At 39.2% G+C, this 24,414-nt stretch overlaps 1 protein-coding gene across 1 annotated transcript; it reads right to left on the bottom strand.

Moving 5' to 3' along the window:
- Positions 1-201: 201 nt before the first annotated feature.
- LOC308343093 (F-box/LRR-repeat protein 21) lies at positions 202-8,687 on the bottom strand (the record flags this gene model as incomplete). The annotated part of the gene is made up of 5 exons (XM_080803995.1): positions 202-845; positions 1,903-2,074; positions 5,619-5,741; positions 6,191-6,557; positions 8,614-8,687. The coding sequence occupies 5 exons, from the start codon at positions 8,685-8,687 to the stop codon at positions 202-204; spliced, it is 1,380 nt and encodes a 459-aa protein (XP_080660121.1).
- Positions 8,688-24,414: the final 15,727 nt, after the last annotated feature.

Genomic DNA, 24,414 nt, shown 5'->3' on the forward strand with positions numbered 1-24,414 from the left:
CCTATTTATGGAAATTTCTGGCTTTTTCCATTTCTCATATATTTTTCAAATGTTTCTATTCCAATCCATTAAGACAGTTTGCAAATGATAAGATATTTTACCTAAAATAGTTCAGCAATATATCTTAAAATTTATATTTGGATAGAAAGAAGGAAGCTAATCTTAATAATTAAAAAAAAATTAAGAATCTTTGGTAGCCAATCACCAGACAGGCAGGACATCAGGGAACCACATTCTTCCCAGGTGTTTGGAGACCTCAGTGTGAACTTTATCTAGGCTATACTCATCATCAGGGATCAAAACGTCTTCCATTACAGAGAGCTGGGTTAGTCTTTTCCCACACAGTCTTACAAATTCAATGAACGCACTGCAGCTAACTTCACATTCACTGAGGCCCACGGCTGTCAAGTTTTTACAGTGTTCGGCAATACAAATAAGTTCAGTATCAAGAGTCTGAAGGCCATTAGCACATACCACTAACTCAATCAGTCGTGGACAGTTAAGACCTATCCGTCCTAGAATCGCTTTACTTACTGAGCGACCAAAATAAAGGTGAGTAACAGGGGTTTCTTCTTTGAAGAATGCCTCAAATTCTTCTTCATATAAAAAGAAATACATAACAACATTCACTCCAGGGGAGTGTTTGATAAGTGCATCCCAACTTTGTTTTTTAATAGAATGAAATTCAATTTGCCCAGGATTTTCACTCACAACATCAATTCGAAGATGCTCTAGGTTAACATGAGTTTCACTTGAAAGTGCTAGGAGAAGTTCATCACTTAGAATGTAATAATTCAATGCCAGTTCTCTAAGGCCTTGACAGCGATCAGCTACACAAAGGATTCCTGTGGGAAATGGGGAAAAATTCTTAAGAACAAAGAATCACACTGATACCAATATGACAGCTTATAAACTTAAATTTGACATCAGTTATTCATTATTTACTAAAATAGATATCAAACAGGCTGCCTGGGTGGCTTGGTCAGTCAAGCGACCCACTCTATATTTCATAGATTTCAGCTCATGTCATGATCTCAGGGTCCTGGGATTGAGCCCCATGTTGGGCTCTGCATTCAGCAGGCAGTCTGCTTGAGGATTCTCTCTTCCTCTCTTTCTACCCCTCTCCACCCCACACTCACTAGCTTTCTCCCTCTGGCTCTCTCTCTCTCTGAAATAAATAAATCTTTTTAAAAAAAGATAATTCAAAACAAAATATAATAAAATAGGCATCAAATGACTTCTGAGGAGGTGGATGTCAAGATATATATATAATTACATATAAAAGTAAAAAACATATGTATAATAAAATATACATATGACTAAAATATCTTTAGAAGCAATTTAAACTGGGAAACCTGAGTGGCTCAGTCAGTTAAGCATCTGCCTTTGGCTCAGGTCATGATCCCAGAGTCCTGAGGTCAAGTCCCACATTGGGCTCCTTGCTCAGTGGGGAGTCTATTTCACCCTCTTCCTGCCGCTCCCCCTGCTTGTGCCCTCTCTCCCCACCTCCCTCTGACAAATAATAAATAAATAAATAAAATCCTTAAAAATATTTATTAAAAAAAGCAATTTAAACTATGTCTACCTTACGGATTAAGACTTCTTTCAAAAAAAGATTACTTTTTTCAATTATGTTTCATAAGCATGTAGTTTTCCATGTGAAATTGCATTGTTACACATAATATAACATAAAGAGTACAGTAGAATATACATATAGTATATACGTATAATACATATAGTATATTATACATACATATAGTATATATTATGTATACTATTCTACTATATGTTATATAGTATACTAAGAGTACAAAAGTATATATTATATGGATTACATATGATATATATTATACTAATAGTATAACAAAAACATCATGCTTACTTAAAAAAGATACAACTTACCATCAGAGGAAACATGCGGACAGCTACTCATTTTTAGGAGTCTTAGGGTATCACTATTATTGGCCACAAGAATTTTCAATGAAGGATCATCCACTGGTGTGTCTTCAATTTTGATCGATGATAATGATTTTGAGTTGACAAAGACAACAGTAAGTGCTGACACAAAATGAGACTTGCACAGCAATAAGAAAAGAATTAGGAAAACATTATTTAAAAATCTATAGATTCAATCAAATAGTTCATTGAAACTATATCAACAGATACTAACAATAACATAGTAAAAACAATCAACATATTAGCATTTTAATGACACCATTAGTCAAAAATCCGTCTCAAAGATTTCATATACATACCTTCCAATTACTTCAATCTTAAGGCTTTGATTTTCAATATTAAAAGGATATAATTGCATTTATTTCCTAGAGCAGGGGTTGACAAATTGTGACCTGCCGGCCAAATCCAGCCTAGTCTGTTACTGTACTGCTCTTGAGTTCAGAATAGCTATTATATTTATAAACAGTTGAAAGAAATTTTGTCCAGAATAGTATTTTATAACATATGACAATTACAAGAAACTTCCAGTGTCCACAATTAACGTTTGACTGGAACACAACCATGCTCCTTCATCTATGTACTATGTCTGCTCTCACACTACAATGCTGGAGGGGAGGAGCTCCAGAATTATAGCCTGTGAAGCCCATAATACTTACTGTCTGAACCTTTTCCACCCCTGCCATAGGATAAAGAGAACTTTCATGTTTTATTCACTCCTATATTTCCAGCACCTAAAATAATATCTGGCACATTGCAGGAGATCAGTAAATATTTCTCGATGAATAAACAAATGATCTTATTCTTCAGTGATATGCATTTTGGTAGAAAGTCATCTAAAGAAATGTTTTGAGATTTTTAAAAAGATTTTTAAATTTTTAATTTTTAACTTTTTTTAAAAAGATTTTTAATTTATTCAAGAGAGAGGAGGGAGAGCATGAACAAGAGAAAGGAAGGAGCAGGGGAGAAGGAGAAGCAGACTCTCTACTGAACAGGAAGCCCAACGAGGGGCTCAATTCCAGGACCATGAGATCATGACCCAAGATGAAGGCAGATGTTTAACCAACTGAGCCACCCAGGCATCCCAGTAAAGATACATTTTTAAAACTATGTTTTAAAAATTGACAAACAGGGGTGCCTGGGTGGCTCAGTGGGTTAAAGCCTCTGCCTTCGGCTCAGGTCATGATCTCAGGGTCCTGGGATCAAACCCTGTGTCGGGATCTCTGCTCAGCAGGGAGCCTGCTTTCCTTCCTCTCTCTCTGCCTGCCTCTCTGCCTACTTGGGATCTCTGTCAAATGAGTAAGTAAAATCTTTTTTTTTTTTTTAAGATTTTTATTTATTTATTTGTCAGAGAGAGAGAGCACAAGCAGGCAAAGTGGCAGGCAGAGGCAGAGAAAGAAGCAGTCTCCCCACTGAGCAAGGAGCCCGATGCGGAACTCGATCCCAGGAGCCTGGGATCATGACCCGAGCCAAAGGCAGCGGTTTAACCGACTGAGCCACCCAGGCATCCCCTGAATAAGTAAAATCTTTAAAAAAAAAATTAAAAATTGACAAACAAAAGCCTATTTATAGTTTGACTTCAAAATGGAAAAAATTTCACAAGGTTCAGATCCAGTATTTTTTGACACAGTTAGAAAATCTGAAAACCATATACAGGCATGATCATTTTTCTCTTTTCAAAGTCAATGTGGATTCTGCCAAAGATACTAATACTCCTATGACAATGACCAATTGGCTATAACTCTCATTCATTTATTAGAAAACATACTGATTTATACTAATTATATATTGATTAATAAAAATTTTTAAATAGTGCATGGCTAGATCTCTTTGCTAAATTTTATTGTGCCAAAAATCGTGAGAGAAATACATTACTTTTTCCTTAAGAAATATAAGGCTTATTTTCCCTTTAATCAATTCTCACTGGACTCTTAGTCCTGCAGGATGTATTTCAGCATTACAGGACCTACCTCATCACGGTGTCCACATAATTGCTTTAGCACTCTTTACGCCTAGCAAAATACTCTACTTTTACCCTATCCTTTCCTCGGTTTACAAGTGAAAAAACTGACACTCAGAGAGATGCACGACTTTGCCGGAAGCCACTCAGTCATTTGACTGTAGAGGCAGAGCCTGCAAGGACGTGTGCTCATCACGGCTGCCTCACCCTGGCGACTGCATCAGCTACCCAGAACCGAACAGCTACCCAGAACCGAAGCTGATGTGCAGCATCTGAGATAGCTGAGAATTTAAGAATTTCAGGCTAAGCTGACTCCATCACTCATATGCAAGGAAATAACTATTGAGAAGTAGTAAGTTTCCATCTGATTGCTTATATTACACTAATCCCCAAATGACCCATTTTCCCCGACTATCTCTCAAAAAGATAAACAGGCTGGTGGAAATGCTTGAGAGCCATGACCCAGTTTATGAGCAAGAAGGTGCTACTATTCCCCTATCCTCTTCCACAGGAAGAGGATAACCTTACTATAGGAAGGTTTCCATCAGCCAGTTTTACTGACAACCAAAATTAATGTTTATTATGTATCAGGCACTACTCTAACTCTTGGCTTGTAACGGTAAATAAACAAAACAGAGTCCCTGCCTTCAAAGAGCGTATACTTTGTTGTAGGGGATGAGAATAAACGTGTTAAACAATGACATAAAGAAAATACTGTAACACATCAGAGTGTAACTGGAGGAAGGGGTGCTGCTTCAGCTAAAGTGGTCAAGGAAGGCCTGCCTGAAGAGATAGGACCCAAGCTGAAGCCTGAATGAAGACAGTTATTAGTTTATGCTTCTGGCAAAGTCGTGCATCTCTCTGAGTGTCAGAGACAGCTGGTGGCTTCCTAACACCCATTCATCCTTTCTTTCTTTGCTAATCAGGTCGCAATTTTGAGCTGAGCACGTTACCGGTCAGCTAAGAAATGGTTCCTCGTCACCCAGAAACCTAGTGTGGCCACACAGTTAAGTGCTCGTCAGTGAGGTATCAACAAAAGCATTACACAGTAGTCATGGCTAGGGTTCTTGAAAAACAGTGGGCATACCCTTCTTTCCCCCTTCCCTCCAGCCTCCTGCTGTGATGGCTGGAGCTCAGAAAGTCATCTGAAACGCCTACAAGAACATGAGATGCCTCAAAGGAGCTTGGAGTCCTAACAACTTCATACCGGCTCTGCTCATGCATGGATTTCTTTAATGTAAAAGAAAGAAACTCCAGCCGTGTTGTTTAAGTTACTATTGTTTTGGAGTTTCTATTACACAGAATCTGATGTCATCCTAACTGGTATAGTTCATTTAGTATTATGTTGTTCTAACCTCCAATGGAGAGGCTACAGAATTACAAGGAAAACATCCACTACTGGTCATACATGCTCTATATTCAAAGAAACTAACTGGCACTTGAAAATTCCAAGTATAACATCTAAATTTTATATTAATGATAGCTACTGTAGAAACAATAATTAGAATTATAAAATATGTCGAAAGGATGAAGCCATACATAAGCTATTTCAGCAAAAGTAAGTGTTAATCAATAGGAAACTGCTTTAAGTAATTCTTTGAAGATAAGGAGGATGTGGCCTGTTTTATGGAAAATAATTCTTTTTGCCTAGATTGAAATATTTGAGAATTTTTGTGTCTTTCACAAAAAAGCCTGGCATCTTTACCTTTGACACATTCATAAAACTTGGCTTGGCCGTTGAAATCAAGCCCAAGGTCTGGATAGAACAATTTACCAGCTGAGAAAGTATATCGCAGGCAGCTTCCGCTGATTCAGTACTACTATCCACCTATAAAAACAATTTTAAATCTTCATTTCCTGAAGGTGAGTTATCAGAAACTTACTGGCAATTTAACTATGTAATAGAATCCCAATGCAAAACTTTATTTATTCCAACAAACTATACAACCAATGAGTATTTCTTCTTTCCACAAAAGGTCTCAGACAAAAAGTAAGGAATAGAGCTGATGACAGTGTAACTTTCTAAGTGCTCCATACTTCCCAATCTTTTACAATGCCCTGAATTTTAGTACTACCATCCAGATGAAGGAAACTGATGTTTAAGTTACAGCTCAAGTTCTACACTTCAATCTGTGCAAACGATTACAGAAAAACAGGACGTAGGTTGGAGTAAAAATTCTGCAAAATTCACCGACTGCCTCAGCATAAGGATCTAGATACACAAAAATGACACTAACAAAACCTAAGTTGTTTCTATTTAATGCTTATTTTTCTTACCTTAAAGCTAACATACTGGAGATGGGTAGCATGCTTTTTAATGATCTGCTGAATGAGATCAGGATGTGTGGACTTAAAATATGAAGTTGCTGACTGGTTCAGTTCAAATTCAAACTTTCTCCAAAGGTCAGGAATATGAAAAACTTCATTCCATTTCCTACATACCGAAGACGCCCGGGCCCGATCTATTAAAGGAAGATACTGAAAAATGCGTAATACTACATAGTGAGGCAAACTCCCCCAGTCTAGAAGGACAGTGTGCATGTGGGTGTGATTGAGAGAAGAGAAGAAGCCAACTTTTGGTTGTTTCACTGCTGGTGAAGACTGGACGATTTTATTCACAAGAGATAAATTGTTCCTCTTCATTCTGCAAACATTAAAAGATTTTGTGATCATATTTTCCACATTTCCATCAGACATCTGTACTCCAACTGCACAGAGTAACATTAGAAAATGAAAAACAGTTAAGCAGATTTTAAGAGTAATCTTCCACTACCATGTACTGATAGGTACTCCCACATGCTATGGATACAGAGGTAAGAGGGAGCCTGCTCTCCAAGAGCTATGGTCAAATGGTGAAAGACCATGATAAATGCCTTCCCTGACATTGGGACAAGTCGCACTGGAAGAATAAAGCAATGACATGTGACTGAGTTTGTGTATGGGAGGGAATGGCTGGGGAGGCTTCTGGGAGGGAATGTCCACAGAAGCAGTATGTTTCACAGGTTTATTCCTGGCCAATTACTGTATTCTTACTATCTCCTACAGAGAAGAAAGCATCACCATGCAATTCTGCTAACAACTCCTGGGGCCCTGAAAGACAGTAAAACATTATCAAAAGCAGAGGCCTGGAAAAGCCTCAGCTCAGCCATTTACTAACCATGTGATCTTGTCTGCAAAAATTTAAGCCTCAGGTTCCTCATCTGAAAACAGCAGTACCTAATTTCATAAGGCAGTTGCAAGGATTAAAGTCCTTAAGTACCAGAACACAGTAAAGGCTTAAGAAATGTTGCAGTCATTCTTGTCGTACGAAATTGTCCAGTGAATTTTTCTAAACTAATTTTGTTACTTAATTTGAAGCACAATTTTCAGGTGATACCCAGGACACAGCAGCTCTAGAGAAATTGTGCACAGCAACACACCTGACTCTCAGTAGCAAATGTAAAATAGCAAAGGGATGAGCATTCTTCCCCAACAAAAAGCAGGACAAATGTCCAGGGAGGAGCCAGCTTGAGACACACCTAAGTTACAACAAATTTCAAGTCCAGATATACCCAAGTATATAGGGTTACCGTGTACATACAGTCTATATAAGAATGCAAAGTGCTTTATATATACAATTATTTGAGAGGCAAAATAATGGTAAGAATGGCTCTCAACTTTATTTAACTTTGCTTGACTACTTAACTCTCTTTTCATCCTTGAATATTAGAAATGTATGTATCTCTGCCTGATGTGAAACACTTCTTAGCCATAATAGAGAGCTGGATCCCAAAGCAGGGCTGACCTATAATTATAGTTGCTGAACAAAATGAAAGGACATCTTTAGGGTTTGGAAAACTAAAATAGGTGCAAAGTTGTATCTCAAGCAGAGGCAAACGGCTACCACACACATTAAGTATGACTCAACTAGTTATACATATAACTGAGAACTGGCCCAATAATATAGAATATACCAAACTGCTGACACCAATAATTCAAAGCATATTTATAATATGCTTATTTTGGCAAAATATGCTTATTTTGAAAGAGCTGCCCTACTCTTTAATTTTAATTCCCTAAAATGAAATACATTGGCCCAGGTAAGGTAAAAGAATGAACAATGGATCCTAAATTCTGATATGGAGCACATTAATGGGCATTTTGCTTGTATGTGTTTCATTTAGTAAACTTACAGAATGGATTGTTAAAATTTCACTAAGTGATCACAAAAAGAGTTATCCCTAATATAATCCCTTACTAGAAAAGCAGCACAGCCAAAAGGAAAATAAGATTTCAATGAAAGGTCAGGTTAGCAAACTGCCTTGCAGTTGTAATCAAAAGGACTGTGCTGTACGTTAAAGTGACTCTAGGTAACGTGGACAGATTGTTTCGTTTATTCAGCAAAATATTAAATTGCCAGCTCACTGACAGAATCACCATAAACAACAGACATTCAATGAATACCAGTCATCCTATTAAAAATAACATTTTAATTTTCATTTTCTTTGTGAACATTCATTTTCAGAGTCTAAGACTCATCCGAAAGTCAAATGTTTTATATTTAAGTCAGTATCAATGAGCATCAGTTAAATATATCTTAGAATGCAAGGCAAATTGATCTTTATTAGCTTGAAAACCTTTATATAAAAAACTCCAACCTGAACATACAGGATCGTTTAAAAAAACTGATGGTTGCTTTTTCAAACTGCCAACTTTCTTACCTAAAGAAGGCTTCCAAGCTATAGTTCACTCTGAGCAAACGAACTGCTGCCATGGGGTACTCACCAACATCCATTTGATCTCACTTCCTAGCTTGGCAAAATACCACAAAAACACATTCATCAGAATGTATAAGTAAAAATCCAGTGACTTTTATGCTTAAGACATTTACCTATCATCGCATTATGTTGAAGGATTTTGTTAGGAAATTGCTGATTCCCAAACAACTGTTTTCTACTCGGGAGGAAACTGGTCCATCCAAAAACTGGCTAAGTTAGCAGGAATATGGTAAACTTTGCCAGGAATCAGGCTAAAAGATCTACTAAGAAAGTCATGGATCAAACAAAGGACTCTGAATATTTCTATTTTAATGAACATGTATGGAGAGACTTTACAAAGTGTCTAAGTAGTCCAAGTTTACATTTATTTGTAGGCTGTGTAAATCTTTAAGTTCCAGATTTTAAGAACACATAACGCCACTACAGTTACAATAATTAAATAAGAAGACATAAAAATTTAATTGAATGTTGTTTGACTCATCTAATAACTGTAGATTTTTTTTTAAGTTTTTCACTTATGTTGACAGATGTAATTGATTCATTCATACTCAATCCATTCATTCATACTGTCTTTGAGGTCTGACCAATTTTAGGCAAAGTAACTTGCCAGAGTTGTGAGCAATCTATGGCATGGAAGAAAATAGTAATGGGTCTACACCAGGATAATACTCACTGCCTTGGCATCATGAATAAATGTTGTAAAGTCAAAGTAAATAAATAAATGTACTCTACTACCTTCATAAGCCAAATTCAACGGTACAGAGGAGGTGGAGGAGACAACCCATTAACGCACTAAAATCTTGACTGCTGTGTGCTACCTGCCAGGTCTCAATTTCTCTCCAAATCTTACTCCTAACAGAGCTTTGGTGAACAGATAGGGAGAAAGAATTTGAGCTCCAACATCCACAATTTAATTTCTTCCTCCACTACCTGTATTTACAAGGTAATGTCAAGGTTGGTTCTCCCGCTTTATATTCCACTCCAGAAGTAGGCAGAAAAGGAGCTACTGGCGCCATTTTCAAAGGAACATCACAAATAAGGGAAGGAACAAGTCAAGTGACTTCTGTTTCCCTCATCAGATGTCACGCACAAGTTTACTTACTGCAGAAACTTTTCTACTGGGTAATCGAGACAGCTCTGTGTTTGCAGGCCCTCCTGTATGCTGGAAAATACAGCAGTAGTGTACATAAACAGTAAATCACTAGAAGCCTAGGAAGATGGCAAGCAAGCACCTATCTCAGACCAATTCACTGGAGTTTTCAGGACCAGATGAACTACTTCCCTGGGTACTGAAGAAACTCGATTGCTGTTTCTGAGTCACTATCAGAATTCTGAGCAACAGGAGAACTTAAAACCAGAATATGAGACCCCATCAAGTAATGAGACAAACTTACAACTGCAATTCTAGAGCCTGAAAAAGGCTTATTAGCATTTGGGAAAGAATGTAACAATGACTCAAAGTCTACTCAGTGACTTCGCTAACCACCCTAACCCAATTTTCCTTTTTATGTTTACTAATTTGGTGGAACAGGTGACCATGTGAATTGGATCTTCTGAGTATCTAAGAAACCTCCAAAAGTATTCTTTAGAATAACATTTTCAAAGACAGAGTAAATGAAAGACTGAACATCCAAAGCCAACCTGGTGCCTGCAGTGGAAACAATCACCTTTTGCAGCATCACCAGATTCTTCCAGATTGGTTAAATGAAGACAAAGGAAGTACTTTGAAAAGTTTCAAGTATTCAATCGTCACAATGCTAGAAATGTTGTGTAAATATTACAGATAAGAGAATAAAGATTCAAAGCTACCTAAAAGGCCAGACAAATTTCCTGGAAGCACCAAGAGAAAATGAACAGAAATAATTACTAAATGTCCTTTATTTAAGTTGCCTTCTAAATCAGCACTCTAGAAATCTTACTGCTGCTACCAAAATCAGAAGGCGTGGCCTGGACAGGAGAACTGAAGATCTGCTTCAAAATACACCTTTCAAACACACAACTTTCTAATAAAAGAGCCAATTATGTTAAGGGCCAACACTTTCTCCCAATAAATATCACCCAAGGACAGAGAAAAACGTTTTTTTAGAGATATTGTAAAATAAACATTTACATTCTTTGCAGCCGACGTCACCTTAGTTGCCATCTAACTCTAAAAACTGCATTTTTTTAAGAATGCAAAACTCAAATTACAGTATCATCAAGGATTCAACAAGACAAACAGAGTAAGTATTATATCAAGTAAATATTTTCTAAAGCACTGATTTCCGGAATTTTGGTGTTCTCATATTTCACCACTGATTTAGCAATTTTCTATACTGTCTCCAAAGTCTCTCTGTGGTATTAAGATATACTCATTTAAAAAAGTAAAAAGAAAACTTTAAATTTTAAAATAGGCATCTTTCCTTTTAGTGACTCATAGGAAAACTGAAGTTTTCAAAATATCCATAGACTTAAAGCACCTTTTGAGATGCAAAGAGAGGATTACAGAGAACCTGAACCAGGCAATCTGTGAGAATCCCTGAACTGGGGAGGGGAGGCTGTTAAGCTGCTTTTTCCTCTCCTTTCCCCCTCCCCACCCTCTCCCACTCCCAACCTCACCAGCCAGACTCTAAAAAAGAAAAGGCAGTGAGGACCCCAAGCCAGGCCCTCTACAGGGAAACCTTCGGAACTGGGGAGGAGGGTCCTAGTCCTAGGGTTGGGCACATTAAGGGATCTAACATTAATACAAGGGATTCAAGAAAGCATTTTGCAACATTTTTCTGAGAATATAATCAATTCATTCAACTTCACATTTTTGGAAGAATGTCTGGGCGCAGGTGCCAAGGCAAAACTAGTCCACCTTTGAGTGCAGACTCTCCCCAGTCACGGGAAAGGCTGGTCTCTGCCTCTCTCTTGGCCATTTCTTTGTGACAGACGTAAACGCTCCGCTACCCTCCTGTTACCTAAAACCCTTCCAGCTGTTCTGCAAAAGCGACCCTGTCTATCGGGTGACCACTGCGTACTATCACTACCACTGCGTACCAACTACCCTTATTCAAAATATCCGCGAGGGAGCGTTCGAGGGCCGCGTTACGATGCAGACAATCCTCTCAAAGCTTACCCTCCAAAGACGGGAAAAAATGACCCAAGTGAGGAAGGCGGGTCCCGCGCAGGCCCCTGTTGGAAAAACGCACACGGTGAGAAGCGAACCACGCGCAGCCATAACACCGGCTAGACGACACCCCCACTCGCACCCCGGGCAAATCAAATGCCGGCTTTGCCAGGTGGCCGGGCCCGCCGTCTGGAGCGGGACCGCGCCACCGGGCTCCCACCACCCCCAGCCTCCGGCCGCGCCCGGGTCCGCAGTGGCCCCGCGAGGAGGCCAGGTCACGCCTCCTCGTGCCCCGAGCGGGCGCGGGGACCGACGGCGCCTCCCCATCCCCACATCGCCACCCGCCTGAGCCAGGCAGGACCCGGGCTCCGGCCCCCGACTCCCTCAAAGTCTGCCGAGGTGCACCCCTCGAAGACCACTGCGACCCCCACAAGGAACTGCTACCTTCAAGCCTGTAACTTTGGGAGTTCAGGCGTCCGCGGGCCGGGCTGCTCGGGAGTGACCGCCCACCCCGCCGGGGCTCAAGTGGTTGCTAGGGAGCTGGAGCCGCGGGGACGCAGAACGAGACCCCGGCGGCAGTGGCCGTAGTCCCTTGGGCCGGCCTTGCCTCGGCCCCGCCTTGGCCCCGCCCCGCTCCCGCCTCGCATGCGCCCGGCTCCCCCTATTCTCGGGAGGTCCACGTGCGCGGACGCACACCTGCTCCGAGGTCCCGGAGGCGCCTCCTCCAGGCGTGAGTGGGAGGGCTTCTGCCTGCTGGTCTTCAGCAACACCTCTGTGATCCCCTGCACTGTAAAACTGAGGGCCAGCCAAAGGACAGTGAACTTAAGAGTTCCAGTTCCTAGAAATGAGCATCCCCAGGGAAAGGTCACGATTTATTAATATGCAAATAGATGAAACTTAAAATATCAAAAGTGGTAACAGGTCAGTGTTAAATATGTATATATTACCTCTCTGTCCTGTGCCCCATCTCTTTCCCTGGGACTAACTACCGCAATAGTTCATTGTGTAAACTACCAGACCGTCAATATATACACACACAAAAAGTGTACCTTCATAGGGTAAAGATTTTACTTTTTCTTAAACATTAGTTCTTTTAAAATCTGAAATCAACTATACGTGATGTTCTGGAACTTCTCTTTTGGCTTGTCCTGGACATAGTTCCATATCGACACAGATAGTGCCCCCCAGACTTTTTTTTTCAGGCGGCTTTATTAAGGTATAATGAATAAACTGCACACTTAAGCATAGAATTTGGTGAGTTTTGAAACCCTTAAGATAACCACTACAATCAAGATAATGAATATATGTACATCTTGCAAAGTTTCTTTATACCCTTCTGTATTCCCTCCTTCAACTCCTCCGGCATCAGCCTTCTGACACTACTATACATTAGTTGGCATTTTCTCAAATTTTATGTGAACTGAGTCACAGAGCACTCAGCATAATTGTGTCCAGATTCATCCAGGTTACTGGATGTTATACTTTGTTTCTTTTTGTTGCCAAGTAGTATTCCATCGTATGGGTATACCACAGTGTGTGTATCCATTCACCTGACGATGGACACTAAGGTTATTTCTAGTTTGGGGCCACTGCAAAATTAAGGTGCTGTGAGCATTACTGTGCACATCATTATATACAATTATGCTTTCATTTCTCTTGGTTAAATACCCAGGAGTGCAATATTTGCATTGCATATAAGGCGTAAGTTTAACCTTTAAAGACTACCAATGTGTTTCCAAGGAGGCTATTTTATATTGCCGCCAGCAGTTTACTGGAGACCCATTTCTTCCACATCCTCACCCACACTTTTTAATCTAATAGGTATCTGGGAGATAACAGTGCAGTTTTAATTTACATTTCCCTAGTGAATAATGATGTTGAGTTTTTTTTTCATGTAGTTATTTACTATCTGTATAACTTCTTTGGTGAAGTCTATTTAAATATTTTGCCTAATTTTAATTGGTTTGTTTTTCTCATTATTGCGTTTGGAAAAATATTTAGACATTTAGATAAAATTCCTCTATTAGACATACAACTGTTAGAAGGTGGGGGAGGGACTAGGAAGTATTCCCCAAATCAAGAAGGCACTTTGAGACTGAAAAATGAAGCAGGCCACTTCATACAGTTTTAACACAAGAGTTACTTTCAGGGTAACATACTCACAGGGAAGATCTGGTGGGTGACAATCCAGCTGTGCAATTATTCTCCATAAAGTCTGGACCTTGGTCAACAGATTTGATAGTGCAAGGGGACTGGGAGAAGGGCAGTGTAGTGAGACAGAAAGGTTCAGGTGCACCTACTTGACATCAAACATTCCATTAGATCTTGTGGCACCACCTGTACTAAGAAAGGCGCGAGATTAGGTTATCTTTAACAAATTTACAGAGGGCCAAAGCAAGCCTCCCCCACATCCTTGCCTTGGCTGGCAGTTCTAAGATGTGTATATTAATCCCCAAGGGGTCCCAGAAGTCTGCAGTGGTGATGGTGGGAGGAGGGGGGCTGTCAGTGATCATCAGACTTGAAGGAACAGATGGCTAAAAGTGGAGAGATGGAGGGTCTCCTACATACGACTTCTAACTGTGTTTCTTCCCAGTCTTTGGATTATCTTTCTACTCTTCCTTTTTTTTTTTTTAAGATTTTATTTATTTATTTGACAGAGAGAGAGAGATCATAAGTAGGCAGAGTCAGGCAGAGAGAGAGGGGGAGCAGGCTCCCCGCTGAGCAGAGAGCCTGATGCGGGGCTCAATCCCAGGACCCTGAGATCATGACCTGAGCCGAAGGCAGCGGTTTAATCCACTGAGCCACTCAGGCGCCCCTCTACTCTTCCTTTGAAGACCATAAGTTTTCATTTCGATAAAGTTCAGTTTATCAATTTGTTCTTTTATTGCGTCATGTCAAATCTAAGAAATCCTTTCCTAAGCCAAGTTCACAAAGATTTTCTCCCATACAGTTTATAACTTCATGTCTTACATTTAGACATATGATTCATTTAATATTTGTGCGTGGTGCAAGGTAGGAATCAAAGTTCACTATTTTTGTATACATATATCCAATTATTCCATCTCCAGCTTTTGAAGAGATATTTTTCCTCCACGTAATTGCCCTTGCACCTTTGTGGAAAACCCATTGTCATGTATGTGTTGATCTATTTTTATACCATTTATTCTGTGTGATAGATTCACCTATCTTTATGCTATTATCACACTGCCTTGATTTCTATAGCTTCATATTAATATTGAAATCAGGTAGTTTTCACCCTCCAAGTCGTTCTTTTTTCAAAGTTGTTTTGGCTATTCTATATTCATTCTATATGAATTTTAGAATCATCTTGTCAATATCTACAAAATGTCTTGCTGGGGTCTTGCTAGAGATGGCCTCCAATTTAGAAATCTATATGAGGAGAATTGACTTAAAAATATTGAGTCTTCAAGCCCATGAACACAATGTATTTATTTATTTAGATCTTTAATTTCTCTCAGCAGGGTCTATAGTTTTCATACAGGTCTTGCAGAGATCTCTCCTTGTATGGCATACTTTTTTGTTTTTTTTTAACTGTAAATAGTGTTACTTTTAAAAATTTTAATTTCTAATTGTTGTTGCCAGAAATACAGTTGATTTTTCAATATTGATCTTGTATATTGCAACCTTGCTAAAATCACTTATTAGTTCTAAGAGCTTCCATTGGAATCTAGTACACTCCATTGGATTTTCTACATAGACAATCATGTTGTCTGTGAATGAAAAGCTTAACTTTCTCCTTTCCAATATAAGTGCCTTTTGGGGTGCCTGGGTGGCTCAGTGGGTTAAAGCCTCTGCCCTCAGCTCAGGTCATGATCTCAGAGTCCTGGGATTGAGCCCCGCATCGGGCTCTCTGCTCAGCAACGAGCCTGCTTCCTCCTCTCTCTCTCTGTCTGCCTCTCTGCCTACTTGTGATCTCTATCTGTCAAATAAATAAAGAAAATCTTTAAAAAAATATATAAGTGCCTTTTCTTTCTTTTCCTTGCCTGATTGCACTGTACTTGCAGTACAGTGTTGAATACTAGTGATGAGAGCAGACATCCTCGGCTTGTTCCTGATCTTAGCGGGAAAACATTCACTCTTTAACCAGTAAGAACGTGGTTACCTATAGGCTTTTCATAATGCTCTTCATCAGGCTGAGGACATTTCCTTCTACTCCTACTTTGCTGAGAGCTTTTTTTTGGCTAATAAAAAATAGATTTTTGTCAAATGCTTTTCCCCATAACTACTGAGATGGTCTTTTGATTTTATTTTTTCATTTGTTAAAATGGAGAATTACGTTGATTGCTTTTTAAATGTTAATCAAACCTTGTTTTCTTGGGATAAAACTCGTTCAGTCATAATTCATTATCTTTTTACCAATTGTTAAATTCAGTTTGCTAACATTTTGTTTAGAGTTTCAGCATCTATATTCATGGGGAGATATTGGTTTGTAACTTCCTTTTCTTGTAATATCTTCGGCAGAGTTTAATATCAAGTAATCCTGGTTCCATAGAACAAGTCTAGAAGTACTTCCTCCTCTTCAGTATTCTGGAGCAGTGTGTAATAATGGTACTATTTATTAATTAAATGCTTGGTAGAATCAGCTAACGAAGCCAGCTGGGACTGAGTTTCTTTTGCAGGACAGTTTTTAATCTACAAATTCAGGTATCTACTTTAGTAGATATACACAGGTTATCTATTCCTTCTTGAATGAGCTTTGGAAGTTTGTCTTTTAAGAAATTTCTCTACTTCAGGGACTCCTGGGTGGCTCAGTTGGTTAAGCGGCTGCCTTCAGCTCGGGTCATGATCCCAGCGTCCTGGGATCGAGTCCCACATCGGGCTCCTTGCTCAGCAGGGAGCCTGCTTCTCCCTCTGCCTCTGCCTGCCTCTCTGTCTGCCTGTGCTCACTCTCTCTGACAAATAAATAAATAAAATCTTTAAAAAAAAAAAAGAAATTTCTCTACTTCATTCAAGTGGTTAAATTGATTGGCATAACATTGTTCCTAATATTATCCTATTACCCTTTAATGTCTATCGTATCTGTGAGGATGTCACCTCTCTCATTCCCGATGCTGGTACATTGTTCTGTAGTCATCAGTTTAGCTAAAGAATTATCAATTTTATTGATCTTCTCCAGCAACCAGTTTTGGTTCACTGATTTCTGGAATTGTTTTTTTGTTTTATATTTCACTGACTTCAGTTCCGACCTTTATTTCTTCTCTTTTGTTCACTTTGGACTTAATTTAATATTCTCTTTCTAGTTTCTTAAGGTAGAAGCAAAGTACATTGATGTAAGACATTTTCTTCTATTCTCAATGGGCTTTAGTGCTTTAAGTATTCCCCTAAATACTCCCTTAGTGGCCTATCACTTATGCCTAAATTCAGGGAGTCTACTAAACACAGTCTGGGTTCCTTCTCTCTTCATAGATGGCAGCCTATAACTCTCTCAAGGCAGTAAAAGGGGGCACTTGTAAGGCCTCAGATCACTTGTGTCTTGAAAGCTCCTATATCATATATTGTGTACTTTTGGATGGGTATTTACACAGAAGATAAATCTAGTCCTTGTTTCTCTATCCTGGTTGGAATGAGAGGTTGTCGCATACTTTGTAACAGCTGAATGAGAAGTTCCCTGTATATGGTCACATCACAAGTTCCGTAAGTATTGCTGGGCATTTAGTTTTGTTATTATGAAGTATGGTGTGAAGATGATGTATCTTGTATTTCTATGAATATTACTGAAGAGCATTAATAGAAATGGAATTGCTGGTTAAAATATTTTAGATTTTGATAGATATGGTAATATCTAAAATAGTGCTGGTCTGATAATTGTGATATACCTCCTTTCAAACTATGGAGCACAGAATTACTCCAGTAATAATTTTTTAAAAACAGCATCTCTGTATAGTCATTTTGTCATGCTTTGAACGAATAGTGATTCTGGTTATTTGAATCAGGATAGTCTATAATGCAGGAACAAACAGCTGCAAATCACAGTGATTTAATACAACAAAGGTTTATTTCTCAGTCATACTACATTTCTCTCCAAATGCAGCTGACAGCTCTGGTCCCTGTTGTCTTCATTCTGGGACCAAGGGTGATGGAGAAGCTACTAGCTGGAAAATTGACAATTTGTCACAGAAGGAAAGAGAGTGGGATGAATACACTGCAACTTCTGCTTCTAACCACATGTTAATTCCATTCTCCTTGGCCAAAAGCTAGTCAAAATGGCCACATCTACTTTTAAGGGGGTGAGAAAATGTAATCGTACCACTTACCTGAAAGGAGAAACCTGGACTGTTTGAGAACCCCCATAATGACTGCCATATAGTAAGTGTGCAACCAAAATTTCACAAAAATATTTAAGCATAAAACAATATCTCATGGGTGGGGTGGTTATATAAAGTTTGAGGAGAGGAAGTTCCTCAGACTGCAGTCACTCCTGATACCAACAGCAGATACCAGGGATCTCCAAGATCCCCCTCAGATTGATAATTCACTGTAAGGAGTCAAAGGACTCATCGAAAGCTGGTATACTCACAGTTATGATTTATTACAGTGAAAGGATACAGATTAAAGTCAGTGAAGGAAAGGGATTCATGGGGCCGAGTCCAAGACAGTTTCAGATGTGAGCTCCCAGTTGTCATCTCCTACTGGAGTCATGGACAATACTAAATTGTATTTAGAAGAGCATGCATGGAGTATTGCCAAACAGGGAAGCTCACCCGAGCCTTTGTGTCCAGAGTTTTTACTGGGGCTTGTTCACAAGACATGGTTGATGGCCTGCCTACATGGCTGACTTTCATTCTCTAGCCCCTTCAGAGGTTGAGATGATACCTCCTGGCCCAAAGTCCTCACCATAAATCATACTGTTTGACTATTTGGTGTGACCCAAAACCCCAGATAAACAGATACTCTTATCAGGGAGAACATTCCAAGGACTTAGATCTTAACACAGGAGCTGAGGGTAAAGATCAGACCTCTCTTTGAGTAAGGATAATTCCTGACTACACAGAGTTAAATCATATTTGATTCAATATGATTTCAGAACTCTTATAATGAAATGGCCTGTGAGTTCTATTGGAAAGAAACATGCCTTCGAACTGTATCAGTAATATTTGCTACAATATAAAGTCTTTATTTTTGACAGTGTGACAGGGGGAAAAAATGCCATATTTTCCTTAAGATGTAAACTGTCCACTTGACAGAGAAAAACTCAGGTACGTTTCCCACTTTTTTCCTCTTGCACATTGCCAAACTCAATACCCACATAAAAAGATACTCTAAAATTTGCTTTGTTACAGTTTGTCCCAGTTGACCTCTACAATACATTTAAATATGTTCTGAAGATCTATCCTGCCTTTCTTTTAAGAATTTGGTTTTTAATATTTAAAAAGATATATAACCTATTTTCTAAATATTCTCAGTATTTTTCTGAAGATTCAGCTTTCACTTCATATTCTTTTAGAATAAGTTTCCCCAAAGGAAAGAAGGGGGCATTTAATTTTACAGATACCTTAAGGCAATTCATTTTAAATCACGAACACCAGCTATTGTGTCTATAAACGTGGATGAACTTGCTGCTGTTTGCACTGTGTTCAAACACAGTAGGAAGCCCCTGTAAATAGGGGGAATTATGAAATAAGCATTTCTAAATGGGTCAAGGTTACTCATCACTGACAACATTGATTCTAAGCCATCACCCTGTTTTGAAGAGTGAATAAAATCAAGAGGATTGTGTGGATCCCAACATTTCATTAACATCACGTTCTATCTGGTGTGAAGTAGCTTTGTCTTATACACTTTCATGGGTCTGACCTTTTCATTTATTAAAGCAAAGAAGAAAAATTATTTTTAACCTGTTACTTTTCACTAATGCTTTTCTAACCAGGCCCTTATAAGACAGTCTTTAAAATGAAAGGTAACACTGAATTATGTTTTCCAATTTAGTAGATTACTTAGTTTTAGAAGCTGTAACTGTAAAAAATTCTGCAAATACATTTTGCTTCAAAAAAAAAAAAAAGCAAATGGGGGCACCTGGGTGGCACAGTCAGTTAAGTGTCTAACCCTTGATCTCAGTCAGGTCATGAGTTCAAGCTCTGCACACTGGGCATGGACCCTACTTTAAAAAAAAAAGAAAAGAAAAGAAAGAAAGAAAAGGAAAAAAAAGTGAATACATTTATTTTCTTGATTAACTAAACAACATATCATGTAAATACTTTGTCAAAATCTAGAGATAATGTTTTGCAATTGTTTTATTTATGAAAGGCAAAACCTGTATTATTAATTTGATTGTCAGCACAAATCTGGGATCACTGAGAGAAACAGGATGGTCATTCTAGATCATTTAGTAAAACAGGTTAGTAGGTCATGTTTTATAGACGTTGTGGTGATCAGCCATTTCTGAGGGCATTTCAAAAAAGGAGTCAACAAAAATGAAAATTTCTTAGTTTTTTGAACAAAAGAACATTTTAACACTGAGCTATTTTTCTTATATAAAACAGTAAACTCAAGATACAAATTTAAATTTCCTCATTTATGGCAAGTTTTCCTGTGTTACTTCAAAATCTTCGAAAAATTAATGTCTCTTAAAATTGAAAATTAAGTACACAGATATTTGATTTGACTTATGGCTTTTAGAAAGAAACTGCTTCAGTGTTTTTTAATGATTACTATTCATTAACATAAGGAATATACTCTAGCCAGTCAATTACAATGAGATCATAAAGCAGAACTGTCAGAGGACACAGAAAACAATACTATGATATTTAATAGAAGTTATATTTTAAATGCCACAGGATAGCAACAAACTGCCTGCAAACACACTAATCAAGCACCCAAACAGAAAAAGGGCAGCTCTTTGTTACCGAATTATTAAGGAGACTGTGAACAACAAACAGGCTCACGAACATAAATAAGGTTTGCCAATCAACAAATATGGTTACCAATCCAGGACAGAGAACAGTGCAAAAGAACTAACTGTGAGTCACACAGACATCTGTCCAACATATCCGGGTGCATACAACCATACAGGAAACTCACATGGCTGTAGAACACACACACATACACATACACACATACCTGAGGTTGCTTGACAGTGCTGGTAATTACATTTATTGCAAGAGCAGAAGTTAAAACAGAGCACAGCAAGTCTGATTTTTCCATTTCCCTGTATAGGCTCCTTATACTGAGTGAAAGTATAAAGCTGAACATTCACAGAGAGAATTACATCTTCAAATCTTTCACATGAGTATTCTTATTTGAGCCTTCCAAAAACAGGATGAGGTATGCAAAACATGTACAAATAAAAATCAAGTAAAACCATTTTCTTGATCACACATCTTTCTAGTACTTAGGATTCTGTGGGATCTAAGATGGGCTTTCGGGAAAAGCCCAGTCTTTTGAGAACGCACTAAGTTCTAGGTTTGGGGGAATGACTTTCCTCCCAAAGGAAGGAGCAGATCTCATGTGTGAGAGTTGGAGCTGTTTTCTTCCCACAACGATGTGTCCTAGCATATAATATCCCTTTGGATTGAATCATAGTAAGAGTATATTTAGATCCTTAAATCCTTATTAAGCATCTTTGCCATTATGTTTCATAAAAGAGGTTTTCTCTTCAGAGAAAATTTTGTTACTCATTTTCCTTTATCAACATCAATCACACCATTTTACCTCTAGGGAACTTTTCAAATCTTTGAGAGGAAATCATGACATGGTCCACTATTGAATGGAGTGTGTTTCATTAAGAGCAAATTGCTATTGAGTCATATCCTGAAAGTGAATCGTTACTTTTAGCAGGATAATTATACAGGTGCTTCAGAAAAGAACGCAGTCAAACTCTTATTAGATTGATGCATTTGCCTTGGAAACAGAGTTTTCATTTTCAATCCAGGAAAATTCACAAATACTAAACTTGTAGAATGACATATATAGGTCACTTTTTACAAGGGGTGGTGATGATATGCATCTACTTCATTGACTCCTACATTTAATTCAGTTGCGTTTTCTTAAATTAACTACAGAAATACCTTGGAGATAGTACAGGTTCAGTTCTGGACCACAGTGATAAAACAGATCCCACAATAAACTGAGCCAAATGAGTTTTTTTGTTTCCCAGTGCAGATTATTGAGGAAGACACTGAAAAAAATGGGGCTCCCAAACCTGAACATAAAGGTTGGCCATCAGTGATGATGGTCCCCAATCCAGGACAGAGAAGAGTACAAAAGAACAAGCCATGAGCCACACAAGCATCTGTACAACACAGCTAGGTGCTCACAACAATAATGTCCACTACTGCTCACATTGTTTAGAAGTCCTGTTTACACTATACTGTAGTCTATTAAGTGTGTAACAGCCTTACGTCCAAAAAATGCACATGCCTTAATTTAAAGATGCTTTATTGCTAAAAAATGCTACCCATCATCTGAGCTTTCCACAAGTAGTCATTTTTTTGCTGGTGGAGGGTCTTGCCTCAGTGCTGGGTGGCTGCTGACTCATCAGGGCGGTGGTTGCTGAAGGTTGCGTGGGGATGGGGAAATTTCTTTTTTTTTTTTTTTTTAAGATTTTATTTATTTATTTGACAGACGGAAATAACAAGTAGGCAGAGAGGCAGGCAGAGAGGAGGAAGCAGGCTCCCTGCTGAGCAGAGAGCCTGATGCGGGGCTCGATCCCAGGACCCCGGGATCATGACCTGAGCTGAAGACAGAGGCTTTAACCCACTGAGCCACCCAGGTGCCCCTGGGACAATTTCTTAAGAGAAGACAACAGTGGTGTTTGCCACACTAATGGACTCTTCTTCTCACGAACAATTTTCTCTGTATCATCCCATGGATGTATTTCGATAGCATTTAACATACAGCAGAACTTCTCTCAAAACCGGAGTCAATCCTCTCAAAGCTTCCACTGCTGCATCAGCGGGACTTCTGTAGTATTCTAAATCCTCTGGGTCATCTCAACAATCTTCACAGCATCTTCACCAGGAATAGATTCTATCTGAAGAAGCCACTTTCTTTGAACATCCATGAGAAGCAACTTTTCGCTCACTTAAGTTTTATCATCCTATTGCAACAGTTCAGTCACATCCTCAGGCTCCACTACTAATTCTGTTCTCTTGCTATTTCTACCACATCTGCAGTGGCTTCCTCCATTGAAGTCTGGAAACTCTCAAAGTCATCCATAAGGGCTGGAATCAACTTCTTCCAAACTCCTGTACATGTCGGTAGTTTAACCTATCCTATGAATCACCGATGTTCTTAATGGAATCTAGAATACTGAATACTTTCTGGAAGGTTTTCAATTTGCTTTGTCCAGATCCATCAGAGGAATCACTATCTGTGGCAGCTATAGTCTTACAAAATAAATTTTTTTTCTAAGATTTTATTTATTCAACTGAGGGAGAGAGAGAGTGAGGGCAAGTGAGTGCCCAAATTGCCGGGGGTGGGGGGGTGGGCAAAGAGAGAGAGAAAAGCAGATTCCCTGCTGAGCAGAGAGCCAGACGTGGAGCTTGATCCCAGGACCCCTGAGCTAAAGGCAGGCGCTTAATTGACTGAGCCACCCAGTCACCCCATGAAATGTATTTCTTAAAGAATAAGACTTGGAAGTCAAAATGACTCCTTGACCCACGGCTGCAGAATGGAGTTTGTGTTAGCAGGCATGAAAACAGTATTAATCTTGCACATCTCCCTCAGAGCTCTTGCATGGCCAGGTGCACTCTCAATGAATGGTAGTATTTTTAAAGGAATCTCTTGTCTGAGCAGTACATTGCAGCAGTGAAGCATGTGGGAAACAGACATGCTGTCATCCAGGCTTTGTTGTTCCACTTAGAGATCACAGGCAGAGTCCATTTAGCATCTTTCTTGAGGGCCCTAGGATTTTGAGCATTAGCTTCAACTTAAAGTCACCCACTGCATTAGCCCCTAACAAGATAATCAGCCTGTCATTTGAAGCCAGGCATTGACTTCTCCTCTCTAGCTATGAAAGTCCTGGATGGCATCTTTTTCCAGCTGAAGGCTGTTTTGTCTACATTGAAAACCTGCTGTTTGGTGAATCATCTTAGCTGGATCTTCCGGATAACTTGCTGCAGCTTCTCCATCAGCCCTTGCTGCTTCACCTTGCACTTTTATGTTCTGGAGATGGCTTCTTTCCTTAAACCTCGTGAACCAACCTTGGCCAGCTTCAAACTTTTCTTCTGCAGCTTCCTCATCTCTTTCAGCCTTCACAGAATTGAAGAGAGTGAGGCCCTTGCTCTGGAGGAGGCTTTGACTTAAGGGAATGCTCTGGCTGGTTTGATTTTCTATCCAGGCCAATAAAGCTTTCCCCATATCAGCAGTAAGACTGTTTTGGTTTCCTATCATTTGTTTACGCAGTGGAGTAGCACTTTTAATTTCCTTCAGGAACTTTTCCTTTGCATTCATAATTTGGCCAACTGATGCCAGAGGCATAATTTTGGGCCTCTCTGAGCTTTCAATAGGCCTTCCTCTCTAAGCTTAATCATTTCCAGCATTTGATTTAAAGTGAGATGCGTGGCTCTTTTCACTTGAACACTTTCAGACCCTTATAGGGTTATCAATGGGCCCAGTTTCAATATTGCTGTGCCTTAGGGAATAGGGAGGCTGGAGGAGAGGGAGACAGACTGGGGAGCAGTTAGTTGACAGAG

The sequence above is a fragment of the Martes martes genome (genome assembly GCF_963455335.1).
Source record: "Martes martes genome assembly, chromosome: 5".
NCBI classification, from domain to species: Eukaryota; Metazoa; Chordata; class Mammalia; order Carnivora; family Mustelidae; genus Martes; species Martes martes.